Here is a 13493-nt window from a genome sequence, read left to right as displayed (position 1 = left end):
CAGGGACAAGGCATGGATGGTCTTTTGAAGGAAATAAATATTTCAGCTTCACGTTTCAGCTTTTTTTCTTTATTCCTTTGATCTGGCTTTGGTTGTTTACTTATCATTCCGCCTGAATGACTTCACACTGCCTTTTCTCCCTAGTAACAAGAAGTGGTCCTGTGCCCATTTCAAAATATTTAGGCTTTGTCATTTTATGGGATGAACATATATTTCCTTATTATTTATTGATATGCTAAATAAGATGGAAAATAAGATGTTTTGGGGGGTATGTATGTAGCTTTGTGTGTATGCTGTATAATTTATATGTGGAACTTTTGATCGGTACTTTCTTAAATGTAGGAAACCTGAAAGGAAACAACATTAGATTTGGGGTTTGTTTTGAAGTTTAAAGATTTTAAAGGAATGTTTCTTCACTATACACGGTAGCTGTTTTATCTTTAAGGATAATTTTCTCAAGGTTTTCTTATTTTATAAAAATGTCAGTTGCTTTTCCATTTGCTGAGGTAGAGTTCTTCTAATTTATTTATAAACCCATATTTTAGGCTAAGTTAGTTTAGCACAAAATTATTATGGAAAACTTTAAACTGTTTAAAACTTTAACCATGTTGCTTTATTTATACTTTATAGACAAATCTTCTGGTCTTCTGAGTCTGGTTTTCTTGTATGGACTCTCATGGCCTCTTTTCATTTATTGATTCCTATAGAACTTAGAATTTGTCACAAAATATATAATATCACATTACTCTTTGATTTTTTCCCTTGCATTTTTCTTTCTCCTCGATCAGATTGTAGTTTCCCAGAATAAGAAACATTTCTTCAAAATTCTCAGTTTTCTGCAGTATCTGCCCAAGTGAATCTCAGGCATTGCTGCCAGGACCCTGTCTCGGCAACTAGAACATGCTGAGTGACTAGGAGGGAGAGTGATGCCAGGATCTTCTGAATCATGATTCAAATCCAGTTGACTTCAAAGGATTTATGGACCTCCTCGCAACCACCAATCTGTTTTCTGTTTGAATTTGGGTTTTTTAGATTCCATAAATAAGTGAGATCATACAGTATTTGTCTTTCGCTGTCAGAGTTATTTTACTTAGGATAAGTAAAATAAGGTCTATCCATGTTGTTGCAACTGGTAGTATTCCTTTTTTATTGCTGAATAATATTCCAGTGTGTGTGTGTGTGTGTGTGTGTGTGTGTGTGTGTGTGCGCGCGCGTTTCTTAATCCACTCATTTGTTGACAAACACTTAAGTTGTTTTAATGTTTTGGCTATTGTAAATAATGCTGCAGTGAACATGGGGGTGGTGCAGATATCTTTTCAAGATAGTGATTTCATTATCTTCAGATATATATCCCGAAGAAGAATTACTGGAACATACCGTAGTTCTATTTTTAATTCTTTGAGGGACCTTCATACTGTTTTACATAGTGGCTGTATCAATTTACATTCTCACTGATGGTGCACAAGGGTTCCCTTTTCTTCACATCTTCACCAACACTTGTTATCTTGTCTTTTTGATGACAGCCATTCTAATAGGTTTGAGATGATATCTCACTCTTGTTTGGGTTTTTATTACCCTGATGAAAGCAAAACAAACAATATTTGTTATTATCTGTCTTTTGATTATAGCCATGCTAAGTTGTATAATGGTATCTCATTGTGGTTTTAATTTGTATTTTATTGAGTGTCCTTTCATGTGCTTATTGGCTGATTGTATATATTATGTGGAGAAATGTCTATTCAGATTCTTCACCTATTTTTAAATAGTTATATTTTTATTATTGGTTTGTAAAAAGTACTTTATTCTTGATACAAGTCTCTTTTCAGAAATATGATTTACAAATATTTTCTCACATTCTATGGGTTTTCTTTTCACTTGTTGGTAATATCCTTAGCAGGACAAGAATTTTTTAATTTACTGAAGTCTCTTTATATTTTATTTTCTTGTTTCTGCTTTTGGTGCTATATCTAAAAAGACAGTGTAGCTCAAGATAACAAATATTTACTTCTATGTTTTTTTCTAAGAGTTTTATATTTTTAGCTCTTACAGGTCTGCGGCCCATCTGGAGTTAATTTTTGTATATTGTGTAAGAAGGAATACAACTTTATTCTTTTGCACATGGATATCCATTGTCTTAGCACTAATTGCTGTAAGGACTATTCTTTCCCCAGTGGGCTGTCTTGGCACCCTTGCTGAAAAGCTACTGATGATCGATGATAGGGTTCACTCCTGGAATCTGAATCCTATTCCATTGGTTTATAGGTCTATCCTTAGGCCTGTAGCACATTTTTATTACTCTAGCTTTGTAATAAGTTCTTCTTTTTTAAGATTGTTTCACCCAGTGTGGGTCCCTTGCATTCAATTTGAGGAGCATTGTCATTTTTCCAATATTAAGACCCATACTAATTTCTATTTTACCAGGTATTCCTTTCTGATTTTTTTATTTTTTAGAAAGAATCTCCAGATTCTTTCTAAAAAAAGATATTTTATTGATTTTTTTACAGAGAGGAAGGGAGAGGGATAGAGAGTTAGAAACATCGATGAGAGAGAAACATTGATCAGCTGCCTTCTGCACACCTCCTACTGGGGATGTGCCTGCAACCAGGGTACATGCTCTTGATCGGAATTGAACCTGGGACCTTTCCGTCTGCAGGCCGACGCTCTATCCACTGAGCCAAACCGATTAGGGCCTGACTCCTTTTAAGCAATATATTTTTATTGATTTCAGAGAGGAAGAGAGAGGGAGAGAGAGATAGAAACATCAGTGATGAGAGAGAATCATTGATTGGCTGCCTCCTGCCCACCCCACACTGGGGATCAAACTTGCAACCTGGGCATGTGACCTGACTGGGAATCGAACCGTAATCTCCTGGTTCATAGGTTGCCGCTCAACCACTGAGCCATGCTGGCTGGGCATCCTTTTTGACTCTTAATATTTCAAATATTTAGATATCCATAGTGGTTACCATTTTTAAACAGAAATTTAGCAGAGATCACTAGTCTTAGCAACCATGTGAAGAAGAGGACATTTATCATGCTTAATGAAAGGTATTATTTTTAGTGCTTTTTAAGTGATAGTTCTATCTTAGTGTTTTTTACTAACTCACTCTAACCAGTTTAAGGCCCAATAGAAGCCATGAACATAGATGATATAGCTGCTTGGAAGTCTTGTTTACCAGCTCAGCTGGAAAGGGAATGGAGACTCTTCTAGCTGCTTTTCAAACTTGTTTGAAGTTTTTTATTTTGTTTTGTTTTTCTTGGAGTTTCCAGTAGAGATGCCAAGCTGGCAGCAAATGCAGTATACTGTAATGTGAAGCCTTATAAATGCATGCTGGATCCCTGCCATCATTATCAAAAGTGCTGGTACACAAATGTGCAAAGGGAGGATTTTCAAATTAAGGTTGGCCTGCACATATAAATGTTAGCTTGTAAAGCTCAAGAAATACTAAATGGTACTCCATTAGTCTCCTGCATTTTACTGCCTTTTTGGAATAATCATGTGCTTCAGAGCATCCTTTAATCTGAGCTGGCTTGTGGTTATATAAGAATTCAGCTTCTTTTTTCTTTGTGCTTTATATATCCAGATGAGAAAAATTTACTGGATTTTATAAATAAATCAGAACTAAAAAGCAAATCTTCTTCCCACCTTTTTATCTTCATGGAGGCCCAGCATTAAGGCATTTGAGTGATGCATTTATACTTGGCCCCACAAGTTCCACTGAAAAACTAATCTTCAAAGTCACTTTTTTTTTTTTTTTTTGCTTCTTACAGGACACTATTTGGAATCATAAAAAGGAATACTGTGCTTATGTTAGTAAGGAGCAGATTTTCTTTTTCAAATGCTGAAAAGTCTTTCCTTCCATTTCGTGACTTTGATAGAGATGAAAATGGATCCCTCATTAAAATTAAAATGAATATAATCTGTTTAAATTAAGACAGCTATTTTATTTATATTAAGACAGAAATTCCTAAATAATAGCAGAGCTCTGTGTTTGCCATGGTTTCACTGGACAAGAGCATTGATTTACATTGAATGAGGCCTTCTTTGCTTTTTAGCTTTACTACTAAATTAGCTCCAGCCTGTGTAGTGGGGCTAAAATTAGTTGGGAGATTTCACGCATTTCCTTCTACTTGCTATTTAATATAAAATAATATTTTCTATTTGTAAATCAGGATAGAAGTTATTAATTAAAAGCAACATGCTTTATTGTACAAAGTTTTATTTCAACAATATTTTTAAAATACGTATTTTTTAATATGGTCTATAATAGTTACCTGATTATAATTACAGCTTATGACTTTGACTTATGTGGCCATAAGTTAGTTATAAAGTAAATGAACTAAACTTAGTAGCTAAGAATAAGATGACATAGAGAAAATATTGGTCCTATGAAATTGAAAGTGTTTAAATAGCTCTTGTGAATTATTGGACAAAAAGGTGTAATATAACTGACTTTCAGTATTCATAGAACAAAGCTGATATTTCAGCTGTAAGTCATGCATTTTTATAAAATATTGTCCAATATACTTTCTTTTCCATTTATAGACAGACTGAGCAAGCAAAAGTAGACCTTTGAAAAATTGTAATCCCAATCGTGAAATGGTCTTCCCAGGTGCTTTCAGGAGAACCCCCAAAATGTAAGAGTAATGGGACTAGTCTCTGTAGTATGGCAGAGAAGCAGCTATTGCAACCCAGCCTCCTGCAGTGGGGCTGTTATTTATGCATCAACCACAGCAGCCTTTTCCTCTGTGCCTGGTCTCAGAATCCTTCCGACAGAATGTTCTAAGCAGCCACTCTCAGTTGTTTGGGTCAATAACACCAGAGCAAATGTCCATCCAACATTTGTAACAACTGCCCATCACATTTGCCAACCTAGGCCTAGGCTGAGGTATCCAAAATGATTTATACCACTTTATGCTTTTCTCCTATGCTCTTTTAATATTGAAATATTTGAGTATTCAAACAAAAGAATCCATGTATCTCAGGGATACCCTGCATAAAGCTCAAGGCTTTCTGCTTCTTGTGTGGACTAATATAAGAAAGGTAAAAATGCACCAGACCAAATTCAAGTTCCTAGTGGTCATCGGAGGGCCCAGTCTGACGTGGAAATGCATGGTTTCAATCAGTTTTGTTTTTAGGGAAATCTTTGAAAGTAGTTGTGCTTTGATCAGAACACATATTATGTGTCTATACCCTTTTTTTCCCTGAGACAAGTGATGTTATTGTCAACTTTTCAAAGAGAAGTTTTATAGAATTTGGATGAAAAAATTGAAATCTGAATTTTGTTTTAGAGAAGGTTAAATAGTGTTCTTTCAAGCCTGGCTCTTTCATATTTTGACTCTGAAGCTTCTCTGAACTTTTCCAGGGAGAAAGAGGAGCAGCTGGCTCGTGTGACTGAGGTTCAGAGGTTGCAGGCCCAGCAGGCGGACGCTGCCCTGGAGGAGTTTAAGCGGCAGGTGGAACTGAACTCGGAGAAAGTCTATGCTGAAATGAAAGACCAGGTGAGGAGGCCATCGTACTGTCCTTTTTGAAAGTCACTCTATCAGTAGCAAGGCACATTCTGATCTTAAAATGACAGAAGCATATTATTTTTTAAAAAACCTTTACCAAAATTAGCTGTGCAATTGGGTCAGGAACCCAGAATGATAAAGGGACGTCAGCCGAGGCAGAGGACACCCACTTCCACAAGAGCCTCAAAGGAAGAGATGGCCCCTAATGGCCAAGAACCAGAGCCCTTTGGAAAAGGGTCAGTCAGCGGCTTGACCTGCTCCCAACAGGGCACCGGTAGGGAAAGGGGCTGTGCCTGGCTCCTCCCGGACCACTGGGGGCGCTGTGATCAGCAGCTCCCTGTTGGGGGTGAGTGGAGGGAGACAGTGGAGAGCACCTAGAGCTGTGCAGACAAGGCGATGGGTCCTTTTTCCTCCTTCAGGATTCCTCGATTCAACCTTAACTTCATGCCAGAATAACCATTTTAAAGTTGCATCTACACATGTGGTAATGGTAAGAATGTATCTCAGTTTGGGAGCTGGATCAGTCTACAGGTGAAATCGGGTTTTGTAGAACAGGGATTCAAGTTGACCATGTGTGTTTGTTCATGTTCCATGAATAGTGTTTTATTGATCAGTTACGGCAGATTATTTTCAACTGGCAGTTCAGGTAGACAGAGGCTGTCTTCAATTCTTGTACAAGTTAGTGGCATGTTTTTTAGTTTTAAGAGAAAATAAAAAATTGAAAAAGAATAAAGGGAACAAACACCAAGGTACACAATCATGAAGAATCAACAATTGTTGACACTGTTTATTTAAACTAAATCATTTCAGATGACGTTTCAGTTTGCTTTGTTGTTCATGTCTAATCACATTACTCTCTCCATCTCCGAGAAAAACCACTATAACTAATTTAATGTGTAATAGTTCAGCCTAATTTTTATGGGCATAAATCATATTGATGTATGTTGTATGCATTCTTATACTTCTATTTTTAAAAACTTAGATAAATACTACAGATTTTATATATTAGTTTTGTTTACTCTTTTATATTTAATTTTATACAGTTGTGCCCTATCTATGCTGATTTAGTACAGTCCCTTTAATACTAAATGTATTTTATCATATGAATATACCATACTTTATTTATCATCTCCTTGAGTCAAGGGTGTTTAGTTAATTTCAAGTTTTCTTTTTTTTAAAATGTATGTTTTTACTAACTTCAGAGAGAAGAGAGAGAGGGAGAGAAAGATAAAAACATCAATGATGAGAGAGAATCATTGATCAGCTACCTCCTGCACACCCTGCACTGGGGATTGAGCCTGCAACCTGGGCATGTGCCCTGACTGGGAATTGAACTGTGACCTTCTGATTCCTGGGTCGAAGCTCAACCACTGACCCACACTGGCCGGGCCAAGTTTTGTTGATCATAAAGAATGTTGCAGTACTTGTGATTTAATTTTTAGCTGGAGTTGTCTTCCTCAGGAGCCCCATGCACACACTGACTGGGTCGTAGAAACTTCCTGTGGAAGGTTATGACTGAGCTCTGTGGGGTTTACTAGCTTGGAAGTGGGTTTTCTTGTTGTTATTGTCTTGATTCACATTTCCCTTCATATCGAGTCGTGTGAATTTGGGTCCTGAGAGTAGTGTCTGAGATCCCATTCTCTTTGTTTCTTCACTCACTGCCTGGGACAAAAGTGAGATTCCTGCTGAGAATTTGTACTGAAGGGTGACTTTCAGTTCTGGCCACGAGATGTGCCTCTCTTCCCAGCTCCCCACTGTGATCAGAGCCCAGGCCCTAGAAAGTTTATCTGGTCCCAATATGCAGTGGAGCTGCATAGGAAACGCTCTGATAGGCTTGACACCTAGAGTATTACAGAAATATTGAAGGAGGCGACCTTCAGTAAGTCTTAAGTATACATTAAAGAAGGCTAAGAATGAGGTGTTTGAAACTGCTAAGGCTGGCAGAACCACTTTCTGAGGAAAACTGAGACTATGACGGGCACCTTTGGCTTAGTAAATGCATCTCTCGGGGCTGATGATGCAATATTAAGGGGTCATAGAATTCATGAGGAAGTAATGAGAAAAAACAAGCAAACAACAGTAGGACTTGTGAAAACATTCTGCAGGACAAGAAAAACAACAACATTTGTATCCAGCAGTCACACAAGAAAAGCATACTAGTACTTCTGAAAATGAGCTACTGTATAATTTAGAAACATAGTACCTTTATAAGAAGACATAATTTATAGGAAAGAGGCCACAGATCAAGTAAAATTAATGCAGTGAAACCTGGATAAGTTTGGAAAAAGAATTGAACCTCAGATAGAGGTAAGAATAAAATGAAATTCCAGCAAATTTCTAAGGAGGATAAAACTGGCAAAAATTTTAGAAAAATAATGGAGTAATGCTTCAGAGTATTGGAGAAAGGTATGACCTAATTTTACATATAACCAGGGAGTTTTTCACTTGCAGAATCAACAGGTAAACATTTTTTAGTACGTGCTCACATAATGTATACCACTTATTTCTTTTTTTTGGAAAAAATTATATGAGCACATCAACCAATCCAGAGAAGAAGCAAAAGACATTGCACACATGGGGAGAAAAGTTGAGAACAATGGAATTCAACAAACCAGAAACAAATTTAACTGTTAAAAATCTAGTTATAAGATTGAATGCTAATATTTACTGTTATTAAATATAAATGTTATTAAATACAAATTTAATAATGACTTAAATTTAAATCCCAAGACTACATTAATAAAGATCAAGAAGTAGGTGAATAGTGAGAGGGTAAGATGAGAATAATATGCTGAAACACTTTGTCATGAAAGAGTTGAGACTCAAAGATTCTTAAAATTAAGGAAATGTAGGTTAAAATAATTTTGAAATATATAAACATAGACATAAATAAAATTAACAAGATGTTACATTCTCATAAAAAGATTGAGAAGATAAAAGCAAAATTTGAGAGGCGGTAACTGCCAAAGGAACAGAAACAGAAACAGAACAAAATGTCCAAAATAAAACAGAGTATTTAATTATAATAATAAATATTAATAGGTTAAATTTTTCTAGTGAAAAAGACATTGATTAGCGGACTTAAATCCAATTCTTCTGTCGGGGGGGGGGGGGGTTGGGGATGGGGCGGGGAGGGCCCAGTTTCAGTTATGTTCCAAAGCCTTTGCTCTGCTGTTTGAGGTCTGTTTCTACTATGCCCCTCAGGAATGCATCTGAGACTGGGGTGGTGATTTAAAGGACTCCACCTAATGACTGCAGGCACTCATGAGCAGTCTTCAGGACACATCATACGTTTGGCCACAAAATAATTTTAAATACATTTTAAAAGGATTAAAATCATACAAAATGTGTTCTTTAACCCCAATGATAATAAATAAATCTGGGGGGGCGGAGATAAGAAATCAAACGAAGGACTTGTATGCATGCATATAAGCATAAACAATGGACGCAAAACTCTGGGGGGTGAGGGCAAGTGTGGGTGTGGGGTGGGGGGGTAATGGTAAGATATGTACACATATAATACCTCAATAAAAAATTTAAAAAAAATAAAAACCAAAAAAAAAAACAAATAAATAAATAAATAAATAAATCTGGGAAAGCCTTATATATTTGGAAATTAAATAACATACTTATGAAAAACTCATGGATCAAAGAAGATATTATAAGGAAAATTAGAAAATACTTTGAACTGAATTAAAATAATACAGGGTGGGGCAAAAGTAGGTTTACAGTTATAAATATGCAAAACAGAGTTTATTCTTATATTATTGAATTATTGTTCATACAAACAATTGTAAACCTACTTTTGACTGAGACTATATGGCATATCAAAAATTCATGGAATGTAGCTAAAGCAGTACTTAGAGAAATATTCATAGCTTTAAACATCTATATCCAAAAAGAAGCTTCTCAAATCGGTAATCTAAACTTCATTTTAAGAAACCAGAAAAAGAAAAGCAAGCTTCTGACCAAGAAAGCAGAAGAAATGAAATTATGTTAAGAAATAGAAAATAGAAAGTCACTGAAGCCAAGGTTGTTTCTTCGAAAAGATACACAAAATTGACTTTCTGTATCATTAGCTTGACTTATGGGGAAATAAAAGTGACAAATTACCAACATTAGGAATGAAAGAGGAGAGGATGTTATAAGGTGATATTTTTAAAACTTTATGCCAACAAATTATACAATTTAGGTGAAATGGACAGATTTCTAGAAAGCTACAAATTATTGCAACTGTCTCAAGAAGAGAGAGAAAATATGAATTATCCTATAGTACATAAAGATATTTAATTAGCAATTAAAATCTTCTCACAAAGAAAAGCCTAGGGCCAGATGGCTTCACTGGTTAAATTCCATCAAATATTAAGGAATAAAAATTAGTTTTATTAAAACTTTTTCAGAAAATTGAGGGGGAAAGAACACTTCCCAATTCATTCTTTAAGGCAACTATTACTCTAATATCAGCCAAAGATACTCCAAGACAACCACCTGGTAGTATCTGTCATGTATGTAGACACAAAAACCCTTAATGATATTTTAGTAAACTGAATCCAGAAACAGATAAAAATCATTATACACCACCATAAAGTGCAGTTTATCTCAGGAATCCAAGATTGTTTTAATGTTTGAAAATCAATTAATATTCTATTGCTTATTAATAGATCGAAGAACAAAACCACACGTTTTTCTCACCAGAGATAGAAAAAGCATTTGAAAAAATTCAACATCATTCATGAATTTTTAAAATCTTGACAAATTAGGGCTAGAAGTGAACTTACTCAGCATTAGCTAATAAGGACATCTGTGAAAGCCCTATGGGTAATATACTTTAATGTTGAAAGACTTAATACTTTTTCTCCTAAGTACAAGGAAAAGATGTTTGCTTTTGTCACCCCCCTTCAATATTGTATTGGAGAATTTAGACAGTGCACTAAACGGGGGAGGGGGAAGATGCAGATTGGAAAGGAAGATGTGCAGATGTCTTCAGATGACATGATCCTGTATGGTCAAAATCCATAAAAGGAATACTAGAACTAATTAATAATTTAAATATGTTTGCAGGCTACAAGATCAATATACAGAATTCAGTCATACTTCTATATACTGGCAATGAAATATCTAAAAATGAAATTAAGAAAACAATTTAATTCATAGTAGCATCAAAGGGAATCAAATATTTATAAATAAACTAATGAAACAATTTGAAGACTTTGCATTGAAAATGATAAAATATTGCTAAGAGAAATTTTAAGAGATCTAAATAAATGTGAGCTATTCTATGCTCATGGATTGGAAAACTCAGTATTGTCAAGATGGCAGTTCTCCAAAAGTTTATGCATAAATTCTGTGCAATCCCTGTCAAAATCCCAATGCACTTTTCTGCAGAAATAGACAATAAGAAATGTTTGTTTTCACTAGCAAATTTTTAAAAAAATAATTTAAAGTAGAAACAAGCTATTTTCCAACTAATACATAAGAAGGAATCCATGAAGGCCGAAGGAAATAGGCAGTGATGTGTATTTCTGACAGAAGTGTAGGTTATATAACCCTTCTGAAGGGCTGGTTCAACATCGTGTTTATCATCTGCCTCTTCTACTTCTAGGACGTTATCTTTCAGGACTACAAACTGTGTTAAAGGATGTTTATTCTGGTGTTATTTATTAAGAAGAAAAATTGGAAAACTGTCCAAAAAGATGGAGAAAATGTACAAACTGATACCAAAAAATGTTAAGATAAAGAAGTCTGGGAGTTGTGTGGCAAAACTGAAAGCCCTAGAGATAATGTCATCTCAGGAACCATTAAATTAAGGACCCTACCCAGCCACAGAACGAGACTGCCATGAAATAAGGAAAGCCAGGGATGAAAGATAGTATTTGTGGAATTGATTCTGGAACCTCTAATTGGTCCACTTCATATCTGTGACTCTTCTGCTGTGTGCCTGACTTGAGGTCTGTCTTCTGTCTTCCTTCACCAATCCTGCCAGACCCATTCGACTCTCCCACTTCTTGACCTTAAGAGTTCGTGTATGTTTAGGCATCTAGGATACTAGGTATTGTTGCTCTATGGGCTGGTTAAATGATCTGATGCAAAGCCCTACTTGGTTCATGCCTCTGGGGTCCCTTTTCTCCCTCACTAAACCTGCACCTGTGTCTGGTCACTGTGAGCAGCCCTCACCAGGCCTGGTCTATCCAATGAGGCAGGATTCAGACTCCTTCAAGATAATAGTGATGGCAACCGATAAGCAGGAAATTATTTCTTCTGTTGAAGAAATGTTCTTCAGTGGTTTCAATAGTAAATCGTTTTGCCAAGTGCAGTTGAGTTTCTGAAATAGAGAAAGCACCTTTGTTGTGAGTATAATAATAAAGACCCCACTTAAAATGGAACTAGAGGCCCGGTGCACGAAATTCGTGCACTGGGGGGGGGGTGTCCCTCAGCCTGGCTTGAACCCTCTTGCAGTCAGGGAGCCCTCGGGGGATGTCTGACAGTCGGACGTCCTTAGCGCTGCCATGAAGGTGGGAGAGGCTCCCGCCACCACTGCTGCACTCACCAGCCGTGAGCCCAGCTTCTGACTGAGCGGCGCTCCCCGTGGGAGTGCACTGACCACCAGGGGTCAGCTCCTGCATTGAGTGTCTGCCCCTGGTGGTCAGTGCGCGTCATAGCAACCAGTCGTTCTGTTATTTGGATGATTTGCATATTAGCCTTTTATTATATAGGATTCTTACAGTTAGGCTCATTCACAAATCAAATAATTTCTACAGAGAAAATTTTAATGAACATTGAATAAACTACGTCGAAACATGGTAAATTTTAATCCTCTATTCCAGATTACCAGTTGATTCTAAAAGAAAATCAGCAGACTCATTATTTACTAGTAGAGAATCATAATGCTTTCAGATTTTCCACAATCTATATTAACAGTCTTTCTTTTCTGTTGTTGTTTTGAACTGCTGTTTTCTCTTCTTACCAAAATCTTTTGTGTAGAAGCCAGCAGAGCTTAGGGCATCTTTTCCATTTGGAAACTGCTGCAGACAGCAGACAATGGGATTTGAATTAAAAAATAAAAGCTTTGAGTTTGTTTTTGAAAGTGAATTGCTGTTTCAAAAATGAGGCCCATGAGAGAAAATGGAACAGATTTAAACTTAAAAAAAAAAAAAAACACAAAAAACTTCACACTGTTTCTTTCACTTTGAAGAACTTTTTTAAACCTCATTTAAAATTGCTTAAATAACCTAATTTTTACTCCAATGCTGAAATCCTCTGTGTTAGCTGTCAGCAATTAGTTGTGTAAAATATACATCTTTTAATTATGAAAATTTAATACTCTGGTAGAATTATTTCTGTATATGTGTATGTAGTCATATTTTTAAAGGAATGGTGTTCTATATTTACGTATTCTCTGTGAAACAAATAAATGGCTGAAAAAGACAGCTATATTTTTGAAGTACTGGCAGCAATTCCAAAGTGAAACTTATCATCCTGTGAACTGACTGCATGAATGTCAGCTAACTGGTTTCTCCTGGGGCTTCCTCTAACCAACGCACTTTTGTGGTTAATTTTTCTCTTCTTGAAAATACACCCTCATTAAATGGCATTTGCTGCTAAATATCTGGCTTTCAATTTTATTCCTTTCTCTTTGTAATCGTTAGCTACATTATATTAGCTTTACACTTGGAAAACCACTGGTTTGCCATGAAAACAAAATTCTAAACACTGCTGTTGACTAGTGACGATTCTTCTGGCTCTAGTATAATTGAACTGGTTAGTAGTTTCTTACATTCTTAGATATTATGTGTTTAGTTCATCATCCAGTTATTGCTATTGAATTAATGAAAAAAAAATTCTCAATTTACCAGGAGAGAAGAATGCCATCTGGATATTTCTGTGCCAGTAAGTGTACTAGTAAATGCAAGCATTTTCTCTCAGTTATTTTTTTTTATGGCAATGAAGAAATCTCTCTACCCTTTTAACATTTGGAATTTTGT

The 13493-nt window shown here is 36.0% G+C and overlaps 1 protein-coding gene across 4 annotated transcripts in view; it reads left to right on the top strand.

The window, feature by feature from the left end:
* CEP112 (centrosomal protein 112) overlaps window positions 1-13493 on the top strand; it is a 310297-nt gene that overhangs the window by 110949 nt on the left and 185855 nt on the right. For all 4 annotated transcript variants that reach the window (XM_079798269.1, XM_079798270.1, XM_079798271.1 and 1 more), the window contains one exon: window positions 5367-5502. In XM_079798269.1, coding sequence (XP_079654395.1) covers window positions 5367-5502 — 136 coding nt within the window. The remainder of the gene's footprint in view (window positions 1-5366; window positions 5503-13493) is intronic.

This window comes from Cnephaeus nilssonii (assembly GCF_951640355.1).
Source record: "Cnephaeus nilssonii genome assembly, chromosome: 19".
NCBI lineage: Eukaryota > Metazoa > Chordata > Mammalia > Chiroptera > Vespertilionidae > Cnephaeus > Cnephaeus nilssonii.
Note: the sequence above shows the minus strand (reverse complement) of the source record. Positions and strands in the feature narration are given on the sequence as shown.